The sequence below is a fragment of the Stegodyphus dumicola genome, chromosome X2 (assembly GCF_044657685.1).
Source record: "Stegodyphus dumicola isolate Sdum_Otavi_A_Nest chromosome X2, ASM4465768v1".
Lineage (NCBI taxonomy): Eukaryota > Metazoa > Arthropoda > Arachnida > Araneae > Eresidae > Stegodyphus > Stegodyphus dumicola.
In genome coordinates this window covers 108,695,715-108,720,466 of record NC_140781.1, presented here as the reverse complement: position 1 = coordinate 108,720,466, position 24,752 = coordinate 108,695,715, and the positions used below count along the sequence as shown (strand labels likewise).

Here is a 24,752-nt window from a genome sequence, read left to right as displayed (position 1 = left end):
TTTCGTAACGAACCCGTATGCACGTAACAATATGTAAACATGTACACATGGGTTACAGCTTATTTTTTTAATATAAAAGAAGTAATAGATGCTACAGGGAAAAATATTAATGGCATAGCAAATTATTTATATTAATTAGCATTTATTATGAAATGGAAAAACTGGCGTTACTTTTTTCTAAGAAACAGTATAGCTTCGGCAAGATCTTTGTTGGAGGGCCATAGATCCGATTTGATAAACTTAGGGGCTGAGAAAAGTCTTTCCACACTAACGTGAGTAGCAGGAAAAGCTGTTACTGTCAGGGCTACTTCTTTTAACTTTACAGGATAGATTTTTATAACTTCTAAAAGAGGTGTCTTGCAAGCGTAATCATATTTCTCTATTTCTTCAAAGGGCGTGTAGAAATCTTGTTTGTGTTTTTTCATTTTTATATCGCGGTTCATTTTTATTTCTTGGTTCTTTATTTTCATTTGCTTTATTTAGCCTTTTCAATATTATCCAAAAATATTTCTCAAAATCTAATTCATCACTGGAAGAGGATGATGGAGACTCAATTGCAGTGTCTGCAGTTTGACTGTCCTGATTCGAATTCTCCAATTGTTCTGAGAATAATTTAATTCTTAATGAAAGTTCATAGATGGCTTTCTTTGCCTTTTTAATATGTTCGTCATCCAAGAAAATTCGGTGTTTCGGATCTACATATATTGAACCTAGCAAGATCTCATTGTCTAGCAAACTAGTTTCTCTTTTCTTCATTGAAGAAACAATTCCTTCTGCAATAACTCTCCATTTCAGAAAGGACAAACTTCACATTCTTCCATTCTCGCCTTCTGTCAATTCTTCGGATTGCAGCCTTTCTAAGGCTATATACGGTGTAGAAAGAAAAGTTTTCAATTCTGCAAGATCATTCCACAATCATTTTGTTAGTGAAACATTAGGGTTATCTACATCTTCTAAAAAAGTTCTTAATTCTAACAACCTCTTTATCATCAAATATGTACTTCCTTATCGCGTTGCTTGATCAATAATTGCTCCTTTTTCTGCTCGCTTTCTAAGAATGGCATCAATTTTGGGAGTTCTTGCTGCTATTGCTGCTTATCTAAATTTACCAGTGAGATTTGTAACTAAATGAATCAGTTTAATCACTAATGGCAAATATCACATACATCCTCCTTCCTTATATTGATTTATTAATATGTCAATAAAATAGAAAATAACTATTTATTAATGTATATAGTTCATAAATAAAAATAATAACTCAGGTTGTCATTAATTTTTTTTCAATGCATTTTAATTTCATTTCAAGTTCAAACTGTCCAACAAAACCTGGAGTAGGAGTCGACCTGTTTTTAGCGACTCAAGCTCCGACTCCTTTTACCCCCCAAATCTGCCCGACTCCGATTCCGACTCCACAGCCTTGAATAACACTGTTGGTTAAGTAACATTAGGCGTTGCATTGTTATCAAAAGCACATTTTAAGTGCGCTTTCTTTATTTCATTTTTTCCCTTTTCTCTTCTTTTTTTTAATGAAAGTTTACATCGCAGATTTAATAATGTGCGCTCCAAACAAGTTTAAAATTCCACACTTTTCCTTAATATTTAATACGGTTTGGAGACTAAGAGATAGAGTAATTTGGTAGATGGCTTAAGATCAGAACATAAAACTAGGAAGGGAAGTATACCTGAAAAGAATAAAAAACATTTTAGACATAAAACAATTGTTTGATACAGTGCGATATGGATTAAGTGAAATGAAATTGAAATTGCTGACATAGAGCTACAATTACAGTTTCGAATTAAGAAGTATATATTTACCAGTGTCGAACGAACAACAAATGCTGATCAAGTATATGTAAGCAGGGGTTTTAAAAATCAATACATACTTAATTAAACATAGCAATAAGTAAATAACAATCAAGACAATTTCAGAAATCAGTATATGTCAGTAAATACAAATTTATTCGTCAAAGAATTAACATTCGTAAAGTAAAATTAAGTATCGTAAATAATCCCTACTGCGCAAAGAAAAGCGATTTAAATATTTTATTGAACATTTCATGGCTTTTCAGAGCTTCCGAAACCAGTTTAGAGTATTTGGCAAGTTATTGAAATTACAAATTAGAATTTCAGAATGTTTCCTTTCGACAAGTTGCTGGTACCGGACAAACTCTTTATGGTCCTACCGACCTTAATTCTTCCTTTACGGTCCTTCGAATATTCCTCACTTTAAATAGTCAAGTCCCGGGCGCCATTACACTACTCTCTAATATTTTTGTTTTTTAAAATTTCAACCGACGGGATCCAGTTGGCTGACGAGCACCTAACCCAGTGAACCAGTTGTTTTGTTGATGGCGAAAAGGAAATAAAACGCGTACATGAGAAGAGACTTTGAATATTTTATTATTTATGAAAGAAAGAACTTGCTGCAATTATTATACTAGTTTGTGCTATGGTATTTCAGAACTGTAATAAACGCAAAACTCCCATTTCCGTTACTGAGTTCCAGATAAACCGTCGGTTACTACTATTGCATTCCAAGAAGCTGATATGATATCACGTAGAGAGCTGTTAAGCAGTACCTGTGCATGATACACCTGCTTTAGCAAGTTACATTTCTCAAGCTATTTCACGCAATTTAAAGAGTTAATGTAAAATGTTTATATTGTGCCTTAATTTATAGATGATTGTATGCACTTGTCACATGCATTCATGTACAAAAATGTATTTAACATATAAAAACGAGTAAAATGAAACATATTTCAAAAGCGAATCAAAATTGAAATAGGAGCATAGCAACTTAGCATTCTGTTTGAAACATAAAAAATCTGATGTGTACACCACATGACTTCCTTGTACGGAATATTAAATGATACGCATTTGTTTCTTGCATTTCTTTTAAACTTATTGGATTGAATTAAATCTACTTCATCGACAGCGCATAAACCACAATAGAATAAAGGCATTCTTTAAAATTCACTCTATTTGTTTAACATAGCGACACTCTGGCACTAGGTTCACTTAACAGTATTATATTTCATTCATATTATAACTCAGAATGCACAAAATGTATATCATTTAAAGAATTATCTAATCGTTGCCACATGTTCTTTTCAAATACTATAATAAAGCTAGAACGATGTAAAAAAGAAATTAAGCAAACAATACAAAAAGGAAACAGTTTTTCACAGACGGTTGAGTATTTCTCATTCAATTAATTCAGTTTTCACTTCGCGACAAGACAAAAATACATAAAAGCTCAAAATATCTGTATTAAAAATTACTAATTATTCAAAATTAAATTACTAATTATTAAAAATTAAGTAAATCTTAAACACTTATTTCCTCAAAAAAATTCCAGAAAGGATTAAGCATGATTTAATTCGCAATAATAAATGAAAGCGTTATTTTTGTTGTTCCGAAGCTTAGTCTCTCTAGATTGGCAACAAATCTACAATTCTGCTGTTTCAAATGTAAACAAATATGTCCGCCATGTTATTTAAAACTTAACCGCACTTAAACAGCTTTTAAATTGTTGATAATTGTACAAATATTGCTTCCAGAATTACGAAAGCATAAAACCCTTAACCGCAACATAAGAACAACATAATTCAATCATTTTTAAAGCAAAAAATGTACAATTTACAAACATATAAGAGTAAAGAAACTGAGATCACTGTGCCGAGTAACAGAGTGGATATATATATAAATATAGTATTTATATACGTTTGGTGCGGCCGATTGCAACCAAAATACGAGGTGCACATCTACATGTTATAGCAGTCCTATATACAAAATTTCAACGTTCTGAGGCTACTCGTTTTTGAGTTATGCGAGATACGTACGTACGCACGTGCGTACATATGTTCGTACAGACGCCACGAAAAATTCTCTTCAGAATTAATTTTAAAGCAGTTTTATCTTTTTTTTTTTTGAGGAAACGAGTCTTTTATTCTGTCCTTACGTACAGATATCACGCAAAAACATCTTTAAATTGCATTCGATAGCGGTCAAAATGGATATTTTCGTTGAAATATGCTGCCTGAAACTTTTCGCGATTACAATACTTCCTTTTTACTTCGTACAAGGAAGTAAAAAGAATATTGAAATTAGAAAATTACAAATAAAATACAGAGAACATGTAGAGACATTAGGTACTTTTTTGGAAGCAGGCAAGATGAAAAATTAGCAACGCCTTCGTCGGGAATCGAACCACGGACCTCTGGAATACCGGCCCAGCGTGCAGCACCACTACACCCCGAACGCACGCTAGGAAGGCGGGAGAAATACCTTATAAACAAAGCTCTTAGTATCCAGTGACAAAGAGTGGAAATGAGTTACTTTAGATAAGTCTCAAGAAATTTATAAGGTTTGCTTTATTTATTGAAATTTTATTTTGCTCTGCCTTCTATATTTTTGATTTCTTCCGACGTCTATCATCGATAATTATGTAAATTGGCGAGCTGTGAAAGACGATGCTAAGCGGTCACAGTTCTAAGTTTGAGTGTTCTGTCTGTGAGTATTTGTTGGTTTCGACCTATGTCTCCCTTTGTTACACGGCTGTTTATTTTCTTATGCCTAGTTGCTGGAGGGGCATTGAGGCGAATTTAGCGCGAATAAACAAATCTTTCCTTCTAATGAGAGCTGTCTAACCTAGACTTTTACTTATCAGAGCCAGGTTATTAGAGACTTTTATAAACTGTCAAGCTGTGCTTATCCAATTGCAGGTATCGGATTCTCGAAGTGCCGTAATTTTGAGTTTGTGAAACTTCGAGGCTATACTTACCAAAAAAGATTTTAGTTTTTGTTATTTGTTTAAGCATTTTGTAATAAGGTTTAGACCTCTATGACAATGGTGTCTCGTTTAATGAAGTGATAGTATCTATGGCTACGTTTTACGAAGTCATATAAATAAAAATAAAAAGCCATACAGTAAAATTTACTAAGCTCTAGTTTGGTAGCTGATCACATGGAAAACTACTCCTTACATACTCCAGGATTCAAAAATTGTAATTACAAAATAAAATGAACTGTTAGAAACCGTTAGAAATAACATTTACATTATTGTATATTGCTATGTTTTCAATTCATATTCCTTTCTACCTTTCTTTCTTTAAGAAGACTTGTATATATTCAATCAGAACAATATTCTATGGATCATCTTCCCCAATCAGAAAAAAATATTCTTAAATTAGAAAGTTATTCCAAAGCTATTGAAAGAATTTTCAGGAACAAGAATACAGAAACGGCAGTGTCACCCGTTTACAATGTCGAATAGCTCTAAATAGAAAAAGCTGGGAATCTCCCAAGATCTAAATAAAAAAACGTTGAAAGAATACTTAAAGCCCTAACCAGTATTAAAATATCAATGAGCATGAATTGTAACTCTAACATTAATTTCTCAGTTATTGCGGTATGAATTTATGACGCTCAACCCAGAGTTCTACTGCCACGTTTCCTGAAAATATGCTGATAAGCCGAAATGTCATCAAAATCATAAAACCCTTAAACCAATATCTTCAACTGTAAAGAGCTATTTGCAAGAAATAAATGGCAGTTTTGCAGAAAAATGTTTCTGATAAAAAATTAAATGTTATTCAGTACATATGTACTAATATTCGCATCTTGATCATTTTCCCAGTACTACTAATAACTAATAATTTTACAGAATATACTGTTACAAAATGTGTTACCCAATGCGTTAAGCTACATATTGTAACATTTTGATATGCCAGAGAAAACAATTTAATATCAGAAATACTAGACTAATAAAGTCACGAAGAGTAATAATAAGTCAGCGGTAGTTGATAGTGATGCTGTACGAAAATAATACGCTTTGATGACTATGAGCATGTACAGTGAAAAATCTGAGCGTATGCGAAACGTAAGTGAAGTATTTTTTTATTAGAAACAGAAATACTATCATTAAGACAGAAAGGAATTCACAAAAAAGAATGTGACTATCTAACATTAACCCAGTTCTGAGTACATCAAAGAGTCCATTTCTTAGCTAAGATCCACTACTGTCCATTTCGAAGAAGAAACAGTATTTTTTATTTATTTTTTATACCTAGCCCTTTTTATCTACATACCTCTAAGGCCTTTTATCTTCATATGTCTCACTCATTCCTTTGATCATCAAGAACATCATCTTAACAACACAAAACATTTCCCATGTTTCTTCAGAGAAGAGACTTTGTTTTCTATTCATATGGCTTAACATCTTAATAAAGTTTTCACTTTCTAATCTTTTTTTCCCCTCTTCTCTTGCTTTCCAGACTGTAAGCTTATATTTACAACACCATGACTGCATTAATGATTGCAATTTAAGTGAAGCTGTAAATTTCGCTTGAAAATTGATTCCATTTGCTACGACTGCATGGTATATTGTCATTATTATCAGTTGAAAATTGAATAGAAAATTTTGCTTTTGAGTTTTTTAACTGAATGAAAATCAGTTAATGACTTACTAAGCGAAGAAATGATGTTATAAAGAGTTCTGGTTTCATTAATTCTTTCTCTTTTAATTGAAAATAGATTGTTTAGTCTTATATAGCTTAAAGAATTGAGATAAATCTTTATACAGGTTTATGCAGAATTTTCATTTGAAAATTTTATAATACCTTCTATAATACTTAATTCTATAATACCTAATAATAATGTAATATGAACATTAACGTAAATTTTTTTTTGCGTAAATATTTATATTGGAGTAGAACTCTTAAGTATCCGGGCTTCATTTATCCAAGTTGCTTGCTGTTCTTCTGATATCATTCTAAATTAAGTGTACTTTTAATTTATTTAAGGGTTTTTATTTTTTTCATTCACATAAGTAATACAGAAACGTCCACCTGTATCTGAGCGGGTAAAGGCTGCTGAACTTTGGTAATAGTTTTCCATGCGTCAAAATCCTGGTGAACGGGCTGGTTGCGTGGTATTTTCATGGTTTTCGCGATATGTAACTTTCATACAAGGCAGTTTCTCTTAGAAAATCTTCCACAAAAGCATCCCTCTCCTTAGACAGTGAGCTTTTAGGAGATTTATATCAATTATTTAATTAACCTAAATACAAGAAGACGAAACGTTATTGTATATATTATTAAGAAGCTATTAAGTTTGTAGAGACATTAGGATTTTTTTGGAAGCAGGCAAGATGAAGAATTAGCAACCGCCTTCGTCGGGAATCGCACCATGGACCTCTGGAATACTGGCCCAGCGTTCAGAACCACTACACCACGAAGGCACGCTAGGAAAGTGGGAGAAATATCTTATATACTCCCCTTTTTAAAGAGCGACTGGGGTTTTAGGGGACCCAATCGCCAAGTCCTGGGTATGGAAAAACCTCACCCAACACGATTTTAGTTCGGGCGCCACTGTAGAGACATTAGGATTTTTTTGGAAGCAGGCAGGATGAAAAATTAGCAACCTCCTTCGTCGTTAATCGAACCACGGACCTCTGGAATACCGGCCCAGCGTGCAGAGCCACTACACCACGAAGGCACACGAGGAAAATAGGAGAAATACCTTATAAGTTAGTTTAAATGAATGTGCATGATAAATAATTCAAACTGTAGCATCAAATATTAATAAAATACCGCTGTATATATCATATGTTTTTACTAAATGCAGTGCATTTTTAAATTTGGCACTTATTGGCAAATATATATCTACAGAGGCTGTTCACACACTTTTTAGACAATGTATATTGTATTCACAAAACTAAATTACATAAAATTCTTGTGTTTTAAGTGTTCTATTTGACATCCCTTATTCTGAACTATCTTTCGACACCGCAATTTTTAGGATGATAATGCCTTTTGAAGTGGCAGAAGAAGTATTCTATCTCATTCCTCCCGAAGACCTTTCCTGAGTCCTGTTAGGGTTTTGGGACAACGTTTGGATAATGCTGTTTTTAAAAGTCCGAAAGCACAAAAATCCCTAGGTGACACATCGGGAGATTTAGTAGGGATGTCAGTAAAGGGTATGGTCTTGATACCAGTTTTTTGTTCCATTTCTTTTAGGAAATTTACAGTGGATTTTGATGTGTGACTGCTAGCTTTGTCCTGATGGAGTCTCACAGATTGTTGGCACTGTGGGTAAAGCGATGGTATTTCATTCAGAAAAATTGGCGATAAAATATGTTCCTGATAGTATTTGGAGTTAATCTTGACATTTTTTTGCACTCTCTTTATTTTTAACTTGCCATTATAAGAAAATCCAGCAACAATCATGAATCCCTTAGAAAAACTTTCTTTCGATTCTTTGAACCATGTACTTAAATTTTTTCTCCCCTTTTATGATAATAAATGGCTATTTTTTTGTTACAATCATTTAAATACACCCATGCTTCATCTGTTGTGACAATTGTTTTCCATTTTTCTTTGGATAAGTGTTTCTCATATAGAATTCTGCAGCGTGTCCTGCGTTGAGCGATATGCTTTGGAAGAAGACGATGCACATTGCGTTTTTTCGCTTTCTTAAGATTTAAATAAACGTCTATCATTTTGTATACAGTGGACACCGAGCATTTTAATGATTTTGCAACTTTCGTTTGACTAAAGGGGATTTTGTTTTAACATTAAACAACGTACCTTTGCAATAGTCGAAGATGTCCGTATTTTCCTTGGATACTTGTTTGGAATTTTTGTCCCACTTGAGTCTCCAATTTGACATTTTTTTCCTTTCTTGTTGATGATATTACCTATCGACGCTTTAGATATCACAAAACGATGACTCTCACATTGTTTTTGGATAACGGAGTATGCATATTTCTCTTCGGAAATGGCGTAAATGTAGCCTTCGAACCACTGCTTTGTTAAATTCGCCATTTTGAATAAAAACAAAACTTTCAAGCCACAGACGATAATTTTGACTTTTAAAACATAGTACATTTGCAATTACTTCTTTTGTAGCAAACGAGTTTTTATTACCACTTACCAAAATAGTCTAAAAAATGTGCGAACAGCCTCTGTATAACAGCATGCACCGTTTGGAAAATGGTTTCTGCTCTTGGCGCTACAGGCAGATCTTGGTTTTTAACATTCTTTCGCTTCCTGTCTTTTTGGAAAGAGTCCCTCCGGCCGGTGGTAATTTTAATAATGTTAAAAGTCATTAGCGATGCTACTCAAACATCGAAGTCTGGATCTGTCTCTTACTCGTTTTCTCTTTAGTTTATACTTAATAAATTTTAAATGTTAAGAAGAATTCGTTCGGAAAATGTGACCAGTAGATTATCATTGGGCAAATATGTAGCTTATAAAGATTAGGAGAAAAGCAGTCATGTCAGTGGTGGATTTCCGAAGTGAAGGGCCCATGCCATCTGAACGTTTAATGGTTCTCGTTATAATATATAAGATAAGTTGACTGTTTTTTAAAAACTAATTAAGGATTTAAGGGTTCTTTGAATACGAATTCTGTCGTGTTTACGACTTTGCGACCCTTTAAATCAATCTTCGAGTTATCAAACCGTTTTTTATTGCATGAATCACTACTCAGTCATAACAAGTATTCCTTCTTTATAAACATATACTACGTTTTTAATTTTATTATTTTAAATCAATAACAAATAATACTTATTTTAACTTAAGTTATGCGTTTCGGTTTTGTACAAGTAAAAATTTTTGCTTAATTTCAGTACATCAGAAATAAAAACAAGATTATTAGATTTAGAACCAACAGAAATAAAAATTAATTTGACTGTTTTATTTTAATTGGAACAAAAATGGGTTGCATGCTTAGAGGAACAAAAATACCGTTCATCATTTAGTTTTGTTGAAAAAATGTGTTTTGTATTTTGCTTAATGGAGATAAAAATATTTAATTTATTTTAGTCCATAATTTTCGTTGAAATGAAGCAGAGCACACAACTAAGTAAATTTTTTGTTGTTTGTATTATATTAACTATATATTTGTCTCTTACAGATCCCTTTCCCCAGTTATCTGGATATATTTGTCCTACAGATCCCTTTCCCCAGTTATCTGGATTTTTCAGATAGGCTGTGGTTTCAGTTACTCCAGCTAACTGAATTCATCTGTATTTATTCCACAAGTAATTTAAGTATTTTTTACCACTTTCTGTAATAGAATTGTTTCTGTGATCATTGACTGTTTCATTGTTTTGAACTGAAATACAAAGTACCACTTTGAAATTTTTTCAGGATGTGTTTTCAGAGCTCAACCAGCTTTTAATGCAATCTCGTAGCTTCCAGCTAGATTGTAGGTAAAGTGACTGCCGCTCAGATTAAGTACCGAATTTAAATACTTTGTAAAAAATCCTGCTTTTAAAGCGGAAGCCTCATTGCTAAAGTGAAAAATAAAAAACAAACTGACATATAAATTTATATTTCTTTAGATTTATATCGAAGTAAAATCTTACAGCTCATTGTGACCTTTGGTTAATAACTTTCCAAACTTTCTATGCGACAGCAGTCTTTGAAGACAAAAATGTAACTTAACAAATGAATGCATTAACACTGAAATATTTAAAGGCTTCCATACACAAGAAAATAAAATTGATACGAAATGCAAATTGAGTAAACATGGCAGAAATTGTATGTTTTAATGTATTTTGTTTACATAGCTTTTGGTTAATAAATAACATTATAGAGTTAGTAAACGTAGGAACAGTATGAAATATAGCAATGTTATGTATTACTAGCCTCATTACCTAACTTTCATATTTAAAATAGTATTTATTTTATAGATTTATTTACTTAAAATTAAAAATAAAAATTTAAAATTCATAGGCAATTTGTTCCTAAGTTCTGAAGTAAATTCTTATTTTTTTAAAAGGTACTATGAGACTGAAGTACTTTCTAAACGGGAATGCAGAACTCAGCTGCGTTATGAATACTTAAGCTTTTCCTTTCTTCAAGTTCCGAATAGCTATGGATGTGAAAACCTTTGTTTTAAAGGGAAAATATGCTGTTGGAGCCTGTCCTAAAGAATATATACATCCCGGGAAATGTTCAATGTGTAATACTGAAGATATTTCTCTTGCTTTGCATGGCTACACATCGAGTCTGCAAATACGAAAGAACTAGAAGTGACAAAATAAAATCCCCCCAAAAATTTGCTGATAAAGAAGTTAATTGCAGTCCGAAACATTTGAGCTTAAGAACTAATGAGTTACCAATGAAACATTATCAGTCTAAATTCTATACCAGACGAAGTGGGAGATTTCAAGAATTCAGACATTCGAATTTGTTTTCATCTCCGTTTATGAATTTAGAGGCCACAGAAATTAGACGAAGGCGTAGAAGCATCCAATCTCTGAATGAAAATACAAACATGCGTCTTCAAGTCCTATTTCAGTTGCAAAAACCTGGTTTAACTAATGGAAGACAAGAAGATTTTCACCAACATCTCATACGTCAATTAGCGAAAACAATTAGAGTTCCTATACCCAGTATTAGGAACGTGACAATTATGTCAGGTAAGTTTAATTTTTCTTACCAATTTAATATTTTATTCATGTAACTGATGTAAAGTTAGAGCTAAAATAGCATTAGGTTATATCAAAATGACACATGCAAATATAAAATAGAAAGTTAAGGGCCTTTAGGAAAAACAAATCTGATAATTCTTTAACGTTCTTGTAAAGTCAGGTGTCGTTGTAAACTTCTAATGTCAGGTACGGACGTCTGAGATCATAATAAGCTTTACCTACATTTACTAATAGCATAATAAGATACTATGAAATAAATGTAAAGTCCTTTAATTACGGCTTGTAATAAATGACCAAGTAAAATTTGAAACTACATTAATTCATATTTAAGATAATTTTGCAGATCTGAATTACCTTAGAGAGAATTAAAAGTATTAAATGCTAATTACATGTAAAACAGGGCCCACCAGCGGCCGAGCGGTAAAGTCGCTGAACACTGGTAGTTCGGTCCAAGGTTCGAATTACGCAAACGGGCTGGCTGCATGGGCGGTTTCCCCATGTGTAATGTGTATACGAGCCAGTATAGAAAGTCCTCCACGAAGGCACCACTCCCTTTAGGCAGGTAGCCGTCGAGGCTTTGCCGTAATTAAATAATCTAACCTAACATGTAAAACAAAAGCACACGCGTGTTAAAACAAAACTATACTTTTTATGAACGTTAAATTAGCATGTAAAATTAATACCGTGCACCAAAAAAAATCTAATAAATTAAAGAAGCGAATTGATTTTGGAAAAGAAAAGTAAACGTTAACTACATAGGCTGGATGTTTAAAAACCAAAGTATCTTCCTTTAGCATATTTTGAATGAATTTTGTTAATCCTTCGTCGTGTTGATACCATACTTCAATTACAAGCTCAGTTACTGCTTTTTGAAACTTTTATTTCGAGTTATTGAGCCTTCCGTTTAACATAATCAAAGATTTTCAAAAGGCTTAATTCTCTTTATTCCAAATTTTTAGTAGGGCTTATTCTGTGCAGTTACTTAAATCTTCTTGTTTTCTTTTATGAGAGCCAATCTACCAGCAATTTTCATAAAAACAAGACGTGTTATCTATAAGAGGGATAAAATTATGATTTGGAGAGACATGGCATTTTGCACCAACGGAAACGGTTTAGATGCTAAACTGTTAATAAATTCGGTGATTTTAATGTATCGTCAAGAATTTTCGCTACAATTTTAGCTTTAGGATATAACGTCACTGCAAATGAGTGCTTAATCGTTTGCTGCGTACGGTCTAACTCACATCAATTGAGTCCCATATTTAATTACTATTCTCATTTTCATTAAGAAGGAAAACTATTGGGGTATTTTTTTATTCATCAGCGGAATCCTGTATACATTTAAATTAAGCAAATATTTCTCAAGACTGTGGTTTATTTGATGATTGGGAGTTTTTGTGGCAGTATTTCCTTTAATTACATTCTTTTCTGTATTAAACTGTAAATAAACCCCAAAATATTATCTCACAAGCTTCATACTGCCCAAATTTCGGGAATTCGTCCCTATTTCATTTCCCTCACTAAACTTGTGCTTTATCAAATTAGTTAGATGGTAGATTAGTAAGAGTCATACTTGGCATAAATTTCACGGCTGCTAGAAACAGTTCGTGCAGAATATAATATTATACATGGATTTGGTTTAAACAAACAAGTTTTTGTCTTAGCTATTGTCAGATTATTATTATAGTATAAGTAAAAGTTACACCTACAAACACGTATAGGCTGTTTACCTAAATTAAGTGGACATCACAGAGAGTTACAACAGATTGCCAAGTCAAAATTAATTCTGAGGACAGTATCTATGCTGAAAGTCGCGATTTGCTTTATAGTTCACTTCTGTATAAACATATTCGAATTCAGCAACAAATTATTTTCAAATTATATACAACATCTAAACTTGAATATATTATTTTAAAAATTAAATTGAACAAAATTAGTTCTATAACACTATAACAGAGCTTAAAACATGTAACTTACAGAAGGTTCCAGTCGAAGGGCAACACGTGTTCACCCCCATGGTAAAGCACGGTGCCCTCGCCTGCTGTAAGCTATCAGCTTCTATAATAGAGCTTTTGTTCACCGCCGTCAAGAAATTATTAGAGCTATTATGCCTTTTTCAGATACAGCTGAAAACAGAAAATGAAAGAGAGAGAAATCTGCTTGTTTATGAAACAATCGTAGCACAGTACTCATAACACAGTGTGTACCATATACAAGCACACTATCACTGGAGTGAAAGTGTCCGTCAGTATTCCTTTATTTCAAATGTTACCAATTTAAATTTATCGGTGACTCACATCTTTCAATATAACTGTACTGGAGTGAATCAGTGCTTGAGTAACCAAAGAGACTAGCGCTTGAACAAAGGTTTTTTCGATAAATAATATTCAATAATTCTGAATTAGTAAATAATACTCAGCTCATTAAAAAATAACTCTCAATAGTTCATTTTAAAGACTTAATTTTAAAGCATCATTAATTTCAGCAGTCGTTTTCTCTTTTGCTTAGGATTAATATCCATTTTCAAGAGTGTTTAAAATGGATACGCGATCAGCAGTTGTTTCCTCTTTTGCTTAGTATCCATTTTCAAGAGTGTTTAAAATGGATACGTGACTGTATGAGAATTGATGCAAACAGAGGAATAAATTATCTAGGGAAAATGCGTTAAAATGATTATAAATTAGTAAGTTACTTCGAAATTTATAAAGTTGATGGGTGGTTTTTAGTTTTAATTTGTAAAGGCTGCGGTTAAAAATTTTCTCTAGTTGCGAAATTTCATTTCTTTATTTTATGTATCAAACCCTTTCAGGGGCGGTGGTTTCGCCTTGAAACCGCATTTTCAACATTTTTTTAAATTTAGAAAATATGTTTCTTTTTCCCTCAAAACCGCTGCTAAAATTAAATTACTTCTTGAAGCTGATAACAGATGGCAGAAGCAAACCTTTCTGGGCATCCATTAATTGATACGAATCATTCAAAAATAGCTTCTTTTGCACACTACTCTTTTTGACCAATTTTAAAAACAAAAGAACCCAAAAATTTTTAATTTTTCCACAATATATTTTATAAGCAGGCATCAATGAGTAATGAAATGTCCTTAGTTCACAATAAAAAGTAATGGGACCCTTTCAATTTTGAATGTTTTCATTGCGGTTTCAGTATGAAACCACCGCCCCTTTGAGACATCGAAGAAAGGATCAGATGACGCAGTCGCGGGATTTTTTGCAGTTGTGTTTATTGCTTTCGGATCACTGCTGTAAACAGTTGCACAATATCTTCATTTGAGTGGCCTCAAAGATGAGGATTTATGGAGCTTTTGAGAGAGAGAAAACATTTCTTATTTTTTACAGAGACACAGAGCACACTGAAAAACACTCACAGTTGCGTTTTTATTATGCTTCTCTTAGCGGTTGCTTTTCTCATGCTTCTAGTTCATAGTAAAATAATTGTATGCATCTTAATTTATTTTATTTTTACATATAATTTTCTTAGTTTTAAACATAATTTTAAAAAATATTTCATAGTTTTATGCAAGTAATTTAATGCATTATTAGTTACTTTGTCTCATACTTTTTTGTTTCCTGATTTAAATTTTTTATTTATAATTAAAAATGCGTGTTTATGCAAATATTACTTACTTCATTAGTTGTTCAGTAATTTACTAGTATAATCTGCAATTTGGGTTACGTTCAGTTACTTTTCAGCAAAGTAAAGATAAATAAGCAAATGTTTAGTCTTAAATGCTCTAGACAGGCGCTGGTTTCAAGGCGAAACCGGTCCCCTTTCCATAAAGGGGGACGAAAAAATTTTTTTAAAACTCATTTATGTTGTCTATATGACCATTGCATGTCATTATGCTTACTTTTTCATAACTTTTAAAAAATAATAACATTGCGCCCCTGAAAGGGTAGGTTTTTATCTTCTGTGTCTTGATGTTTTCTGGAATTCTGTATATTCTGTTTTTGATTATTGATTCTGTTCTTGACAGGATAGATTCTGTCTGTAGCCCAATGGTTTTGTTTCAAATGAAGTTGTTATCCTTCACAAAGTAAACAGTGAACTAAAACATATTTCACTTCCTCACACGTCAGACAGTGTAACAGCTTTAAATATTATTAAAATCTTGTAGTTTAAATATTTAAATAGATGAACATTAAGGTATTTGTGAATGACAATATTTGAAACCAGACTCGAGTGCCACGTGCGACTCTCGCACGAAGAATGTTATTTTTTTTAAATGTTAGTATTCTTTTTTTCTTGTTTTGTATGTCGCCTTTTGAGTGTTAAATAAAGTTCTTTCTGTGTTCCATCATTGGAGTTGCTTCATATTGCCAAAGAAGTATTACAACAGCAATGGGCTTAGTCTGAAATGCTTTTAGGGTTTGTAAAATTTACTATAAACACGAATATAGCATTCTTTACAATCGAGGTAACTTTCTGATGTAGCTCTTCTATTTTCATTATGGAAGCAAATATTTTTCTCACTTACCATGCTTTATTTGTTCGTTTTATGCTAGCTGAAGAAGCAGATTCTTGGAAGAGAAAATGAAAAAAGGGAAGTGAGCATTATTAAAATATATTTAATAAAAATATGAACAATAGTTTTATGTCTTTTGATCTATTAGTTATTATTACTATTTATTAACTTAAGAGCTTGGAATTACTGATATATTACAATATTTTTCAAATCTGAGTATCATCTCCAGGGTTTTCTGTTCTCAGTCACTTGCAAAATGTGAATTTATTTATCTTGTAAATAAGATATCAACTCATATATTCATTTAAAATTTCTGCACAAAACATCATTACGAAAATTACTTTTCACCGTATTATGCGGCATTTGGAAGGAATAAAACATCTACAGAAATAAATAAAATATGCACTATTTTTAAAAATTAAATTTTCCGAACTTTGAAAGATGTAGAGCTGCATATTCAAAATAAATATAACCATAAATAATAACAAAATAATAAATAATAATTAAGCAAATAAAGAGAATAAAATGTATTTCTAAACGGGAAAATCCCAAAGATCAAGAATCCTTGGTGTTCGTATTGGAAAATATAGAGGAGAATTAATGGAAAAAAACAGTGTGAAAGTAATTATCACACTGCCTATATCATTCAGAATGTTGGTTCCAGAGGAAATTTAGATTTTTTTTCATTGCACCAGTGTAAACTACTTTGATGCTGCATCAAGTCTCTTAGACTAATACTGAACAGATATAATATTTCAACCAAACGTATTTGATAATTGCAGATTTCTTTATTACTTTTGTGTTTCTTTAGTTTTAAAAGAATATTTTGGATAATTTTTCCAATATATAACGTCATATATAACAAGCCAGTATCCATAAGGAGGTTATGCATTATAGTTTTATCAAATTGCAGCTATTGCTGATAGATCTATTTGATGCTTCCGTTCTAGGAAAACATTTATGACGATGGTACGTCAGTCTGATGATTAACGTAACGAAGACTCATAATAGCATAATACTCATAATAGCCACTTAAATCAAAAGTACCAAGTCAGGGATTAAAGACAATGATATCAAGCCTGGTTATTCAAGAAGAGTACTAAACACACCTAGTGTTCAATATTTAAAAGCTTCATTAGAATCGATTATTAACATCTGTCATACTAGAATTCTGGGGCACCCTGTACATATAAACATCTACGCAGAATCATATAAATCTTAAATTTTACTTTGTAAGATTTGTTTTATGGGAGACAAATGATAATGAACTGGTTTTTCTAAATTTCAGTTATTCTGCCTCTGGTCTGCTAGTATGAGGAAAAAAATCTTATTTTTGTAGTGCCGTCATATTTCTGATATTAAATTTCTCCTTTTACCTATTGTATTTCATATTATACTTCGAGTTAATTATTACAAATATTATCACAAGTGCTTTGTGATTTTGTTATACCAAAACGACAAGAAAGGCATATTATTATTGATTTTGGACTTCTGAAATAGCTATACATTTGAATGAATGCTGCTAACATACAAAAATGTTATTCCCTAAAGTCCCACAGTTCAAGTAATCTGAAAATGCTATGATTGACACTAGAATTCGTTGATGATCAGTGGCCGTTTTGCTTAGCTTATTCTTGTATGTAACTCTCTGTTAAAATAGACGAAGCTGTCTCCGAGAAATAGTGGCTCTCTTGTGCTGTTTATTACAAGTGCGCTGTTTATTATTTATACGCAACATAACAGCCCGGAAGATTATTCTTGTAAGACAATAATATTTCTTCTAGTTTTTGTAAATGAAATTATATATAACGCATTTCTTTTACCTCAGAATAAATTAAATAGATATTTTCGAATAATTTTAACAAGATAATAATAGATGTTAAAGATACAATAGCAACAAGAATCAGCGTAAGTGGCATAAATTTGCAGTCCGAATCTTATTGCTATAGTATCTTTAACATTTATTTTTGGCTTATTACTTTAGTTAATATAGTAATATATGTTTTTAAATTAAGGATATTTCAAAATACTGCTTAATTTCAATAATTCATTTAGAAAAATACTTTTAATGAAATCATTTTGAGAATAAAAGTAAAAATAAGAAATTCTTGCATTGGTTTATAAATGCTGAGCAGTATTTTAGAGGCATGTACAGAAAACAAAATTTCTGAGTAAATATATTTTGATTCGTTAAGTATTTCAAAACATAAAATATCAGCTATGATTTTACCTCCTATTACTCGAATTTTGTATCTGACGAGTGCTAGCTGGACATTCTTCCAGTTACACCGCGAAGACACTCTGTGAGGAGAGAGAAAATACCTTACATTAGTCTTTAATTAAAGGGGGTAGGTTGGGACCCAGTCACCAAACATGGTGGTGACTAATTATTACTTACTGCAATTCTATTCGGACGCCACTTTTAAAGTCATTAGACACTTCAAAGCAGGAAATACCAGCTATGGCTTCGTCGTGTCACGAACACTGGACTTTCCGACTGTTAGTCGGACGAGTTTCCCTTGACGCTACAAAGGCATGCGGTAAGAAGAGAGAAAATAACTTTACAGTATAGAGACATTTTGCCTTTATCACGTGCATATGGTTTGCACTATCTGTAAACAACTCGAAGTTCTTTTGCAGTAGTTATACATATTAAAGCTTCCATTTAAACCAAAATTTATGTTTTAAAAGAACTTTTATTGTATCGAATGAAAGTTATCATGAATGTACTTAATTCGACACGGCTAAAGTTCATTAATTCGTTTACAAATTCAGTAACTTAAACTATTCCTGATTCTTGATTTCGTAATAAAAATCTATTGATAGACCAGTAATTTTCAAATCAGGATATACACAGCGATTTACTAGGGTTACCGCAAAGATGGGTAAATTGCAAAACAGCGAATAATTTTTTGCATTAAGAAAGAATTCATAAAATATGTAAAACAATTAATTTTTTCAAGCATTTAATAGTCATGGCTTAATTTTTTTAATGTGGTAAAGATTATTGGTAATTTTACAGCAATTAAATTATTCAGAACAAATGATCGGTATTTGAGGCATAAGAAATGTTTACTGAAGTTAGGAAAACTTTGTAACGTTACACTACTTTTTCCTTTAGATTGAAAAATGAGTCTCATGAGGGTAGAGACAGTAGAAAAGGAAGTATTCTGCTTAAAAATTAAATAAAGATAAATGCTTTTAGAACTTCTTCCAAGTACTCGAGAGAAATATTTTTTTTGAACTCTTACATCCAACAAAACCAACTGTCGAAATAAATTACACTCGAAGTTGTGTTTTCGGATTGTAGCATTACAATATGTCAGCTTAAAAACAAAGAAAAATCTTAACAATTGCACTGAAATCGTGCTTTTTATTCGTTTAGGTTTTTGAAAATAATACTTTTGTGTACTTGTAAACTTATAATTTCCATAAGCTAGACTTTTAGACGTGCGTTTACAACATTTAAATATTATACATAAATGTTACTTTTATTAATGAATGCGCATTGCTAATTTTTTTTCATGCAATTTAAACAGAACATGTTTTTCGAAGCAGGAAAATGTAAAATCAATTCCCTTGTCGGAATTCGAACCATATCTCTTTCAGCTTCTAACTGGATGTTCTAACCGTTTGCACGGGTAGAGCAGTAGTTCCTCATATACTCTCCTGCTTAGGACAATAGGGAAGAGTCCCGAGGTTATATTCCGTGTTGTAACAAGTTATTTTCTACTGCAGCGGTACACTGTAGTCTCTAGAGTGTACCGCTGTACAGTGTATCCTAATGTCTCTATAGTAAGTCTTTCGATTTGTTTCGGGAATATGACGTGTCCTGTATAGGAACAGGGAGCTTAATCAAGCTATGTTCAAATATGTGTGGAATGGATGACACAAGCAGGAAGGGTTAACTTTACCCTTTATTGTTCACGATATTACAAGCGCTTCCACACTTCGGGATACAGAAACCAACCACTTGTGGTCTGAACTTAAAAATATAAAAACTACTAACTAACTAAAAGTAAGAGTTAACTGAGAGAGCTTTACACAATTGACTAATGCTAAGACTGGCCTTTTAAATTATTACGTATGTAGTACGCAAACTGCCGAAACTACATAACGTTTTAAATATCAAGAGGACTAAAACTGCTCTTGGCAAAAAGCCACAACTTAAATACCTGGGCGTTAGCAAGTACAATTTGCATAAACAAGTTAACGCGTTTAATTCTGGCCGGAAGTGGAAAATACGAGAGGATAGTGAAGTTTTAAAATAAAATAACCGTTAGTACAACTTAAGATCCTTACACTGTATGGAAGGATATACCAAAAATGAAATGAGGTGAAACAGAAACTAATTTTAAGAGACTTGACTAATTTTAAGAGAATTTTATTAATAACTTAACCGTTTATATTAATTACAGAATTAAAAAACAAACACCTGATACAAAAGTGTGTTCATATTATGACTTGTATTATTATGCAACCTTTATTTTCTTATAGAGAGGCATGTTAGAAATATTTCAGACTTCGGTTATTCATTAATGGAATTTAAAATGATTTAGAGTCAATATTTGCTTAGTAGAAGAAAGGAAATTGTTAATTTTGCATGGATATTCAATATTAACTTAATTCTTGAGTATGTTGAGACATGTTTGCATGCCGCATGTGTAGAGTAATATTCACAGTTCGTTTTTCCTGTATCATTCTGTTAATATATGAATTAAGATGGTGCCGCAGATTGCATAGGAAACCTGTATTAATTTATTTTAGAAGTGAGAACGGTGCATATGCTAAGTGGTGCAAATCTCATTTTAGGATCTCAAGTTTCTTTCACATTATCTGCTTTTAACGATGAAAACAACATTATGGATGACCAGACAGTGCACGAGGCTGCTGATTTCTTAAAGACGAAAATCAAAGCTCAGCAACTTCAAATAACAGATTTAAATGGAGAGCTATTGATGACAGCGAGAAGTGTTTCATTGGAAGGTAACAGATTTTAGTATAGTTGATTTATTTATGAATAATTCTTTAACTTACTATAAACTTAATCTAATTAACTATTATTTAAATGTATCATAAAAACTGCGTATAATAAAGAGTAGGAATACATTTTTATTTATATTTAATTTAAAGTATATGCAACTAAAATAAATAGTAAATTCTAAAAATAAACTTCAAATCCACAAATAAGCTAAATAAATCTCTTATCTTTTTAATTTGGTGTTAAGTAACACTGCAATGCCGTTTGAGATAAGAATACTGTTTAGATTTATCACCACTTTCAAAGCAATCGATATCGTGTTTCTCCATCAGTTAAATCACCACCCACTTCGTGTTTACACTACATGAAACTTAATGCCTAGTTTCTCTCTGCCTAATGGATTGCTCGTGAGAAAAGCAAAGTATTGGAAATAACTACAACTGCGTTGGTTACGTTGTTCTGCGATATTAAATTATATCTATAGTAAGCACATACCTACAGCTATGTCTAAAATGAAATCGTTATTACATTAATGGCAATTTCATTAATTAATGAATAACAGATCAGTAATTAAGTTTTTGTAAACTGTAAGTTTTCTTTATACGAACATTGTAGCCTGTATCCTGTAAAACCTCATCCGACTAATTTGAAGAAAGTTTTAACTTTCTAAATCTAATTTAATCCGATGATAATCATTGAAAATGAAATATTATCCGACTAAGTATAAAAACGTGTTTTTCCAAAATAATAGTTTTCTGCATGAGCGTATATTTTATCTCGAATAACGTATAATAATTATATCAGAAATTTTCCACCGTTTTCAATTGTCAACATTGAGACAATATAACTTGCCTTTGATTTAATACTTTGTCTAAATAAGCACCATGGCGCTTAATGTACTTTGATCACTGTGTAACATGCGAGTGAGTAAAAGTCTCTGCTTCTATGGAAATCAGAAAATCCTAAAAAGCATTTTTTACGTATTCTGCTTTTCTCGAAAATATTTCTTTTTCAAAAAAACTGTCCAAAGAGTTAAAGACTCGAAGAAATTTTAATAGTGCTAAAATAAGTATAGATAATGAGTTAGAACTTCAGTATCTAACTTCCATTATTCTTAAGTTATATTTTTCAATATGTGATCTAGCTGTATTTTGGAAAAGGATACTGCTTTCACAATCGGCTACTTCTGGCTATTTAGCTTTCAAATTTTGCGATCGAAAATTCGTAAATTAGTTTCTGAATCTAATAATGATAGATACATTATTAGTCCTTTGGAAATTGTAATGAATTAAATAAACTATCTATCACCAAACTGTAAGCAAAAGCTTTTCCGAGTACTGAAAAGTTTAAATAAGATCATCTATGTTTAGTTATTGGCCTGATCCTGTTATCTGTTACAAAATCCATTTTCCTTTACACTTCACTATTGATTTAAAATTCACGTAAAGTATTTTCTTAAAAATAACGATGAACATACTTCAGAATATATCTGTGTGTGCTGGCATTGTACCTACTTTTCTAATATCCTTCTCGAGCGCATTTTGCAGAATCTGTATATGCTACAGTGCATACCTCGATACTTTTCTAAAATCATTTTAAACAGATACTTTTCATTAACATCCTCAATTTAAAAATAATCATAATCAAAATCATCTAAATAAATATCATCAAAGTTGAACGACCATACAAACACAATAGATAACATCGATGTTGAAAGTTCTGGACTTTAACTGCACAAATTATTCGCCTCCTTTCTTTCTTCGGGTCTACCTTTGCCATAAACCTTGCATATAGCTGTCTCTACAGCTCGATATTAATTAACTTTAATTTGTTAACTTTGGAAGTATTTCACGATTTAAAACGGATTTGTATAAAATATACAGCAAGAGTTTAGTATAAACTTGGATTGAAGCAAATATGTTCTTATTTTGAAATGCAGTCGGTATTCTTTCTACAGTACTCCCATTTTTATCACTATAGAATTTTAAATGAATGGTAAAAGTTTCGAAATTTCAAGATTCATAAAATAATTAAAAATGACATAATTTTTCATGACTAATCAACTAGATATATAAAGTTCAGAATTAGTATTTAGGTATTAAGACTTTAAAGTGAAGCATTAAATCTCATTTTAATGTATAAATATATAAGTAATCAAAAAACGGCAATACTTTAGCATCTTTAAATATACAGGTTTTTTTCGTTTGAGCCATATTTCATTGCTTATCATATCTTATCACTTGGAAAACATGTAAGAAAAATTTATTCCCATCAATTTATCCTCATCTTCACCTAGGGCACAAGCAAAATTGTGCATTAATTTATCAATACCCCTTTTTCACAATCATCTGATTGGCACTTTGCTCAATATAGGCAGCTCAATAAGGCAGAATGATGAAGGATTAAGGACAATTATTAATTTCAAAATAGATTTATAATTGAAAAGGTAATCTAATCATGTGAAGGTTTAAGGTAATAGTTGTTAATTAAAATAATTTCTTTACTGAATTTTTTCTAATTAGTTCTATTCTTTAGAACAGTTTATGCTTCAGATGGTTTCATGTTTGTACATTTTCATAATAAGCTATTTTACACTTTAGATGTTAAAAGCCGCTTTGTACATATAGCCTTTACTGGTGAGGTCAGGTATTAATAATGTCACAATTAGTGTAATAAAGTGCAAAACTTTAAAATATCAAAATTTAACAAAATTCATTTATGATTATAAGCAAGTTAATAACTGTCAGGGATTCTGCTGTAAAAGTCATTTTAGAGAATTGGAAAATTTAAATTTGTTTGTAAAAATAATTAGACTATCTTTTGAATTGAGGGCGTTAAATAACTGTACCTTTAGAAGCATATTTGATACATTAATAGCGATAATGAATTAAAAAATAATTAATTAATCAAGGAACATAACAAAATCAACATAATATCAAAATGAGCCATTATTATGACAGAAAAATACATACAGAATTCTTCAATGACGTCAATATTATAATTGCTACTAAGGAGCAAACATATTCCATTTCCGGAAAAGGGAATATAGGGCTCTAAGATCTCTTAGAAGCTCTGTCAAAGACACGAAGGTCTGTGCACCCATCCAACACGATGCCTGCCCAGACCTCGGTTCTCATACTAGTTTTTTTCTCGGAAGCTCGATAACAAGTAGTGTTTCCTTGGTTATATTTAAGTGAAGGTGTACATCGAGAATTTATCTAATTTCATTAAATTCATGAAATTTTTATTAAAAATAGGCTCGCCATTTCTTGAGATAGTGGATCAAATATGAAAATTCTCTTAATTTTGAACACTAGTTATCTACCGCTGAAAAACTGTAAAGTTGATTTCTTTGTAGTAACTCACTACTTGAAAAGAAACAAGTTTTACAAGTTGATTGTGGATGCAGTAGTAAAAATATTCTTTTTATTTCTATTTATTGTTTAGTCTTATCCAAAGGCGGAAGTTTTAATTTGCAAATAAGTTGTAAACAGCGGAGCAAAGCAAGTATTGCAGTACTTACGCGACCATTCATGGCAAATAGCATAAAATACATGAATTCATTCATAAATTTGGTTTTGAAATCCCATATCGTTACATCAAATGAATGATAATTTAATTTTCACCTTCCCCAATCACCTCATCGTGTAATGGCCAACTAATGGTATTAATAACGAGACTTAGCTTACAATATTTTTGTTCTTGCATTGTTTTAAAAATCGAGTTATTAGCACATATAAATTTGTAGATCCATGTCATGTCTATGAATGTTCCTAGTTGCAAACAAAACTCCTCATAAAGTGAAATTTCTCTTATTATACTCCACTTCGATATTTTAATTAAAGTTACAG

General features: G+C 31.6%; 1 protein-coding gene across 2 annotated transcripts in view; it reads left to right on the top strand.

The window, feature by feature from the left end:
- The window catches only part of LOC118190473 (uncharacterized), a 55,499-nt gene that overhangs the window by 13,157 nt on the left and 17,590 nt on the right, over positions 1–24,752 (top strand). For both annotated transcript variants that reach the window (XM_035361183.2, XM_035361184.2), the window contains exons 2-4: positions 9,919–10,045; positions 10,789–11,431; positions 20,733–20,906. In XM_035361183.2, coding sequence (XP_035217074.1) covers positions 10,918–11,431; positions 20,733–20,906 — 688 coding nt within the window. In that variant the 5' untranslated portion in view covers positions 9,919–10,045; positions 10,789–10,917. The remainder of the gene's footprint in view (positions 1–9,918; positions 10,046–10,788; positions 11,432–20,732; positions 20,907–24,752) is intronic.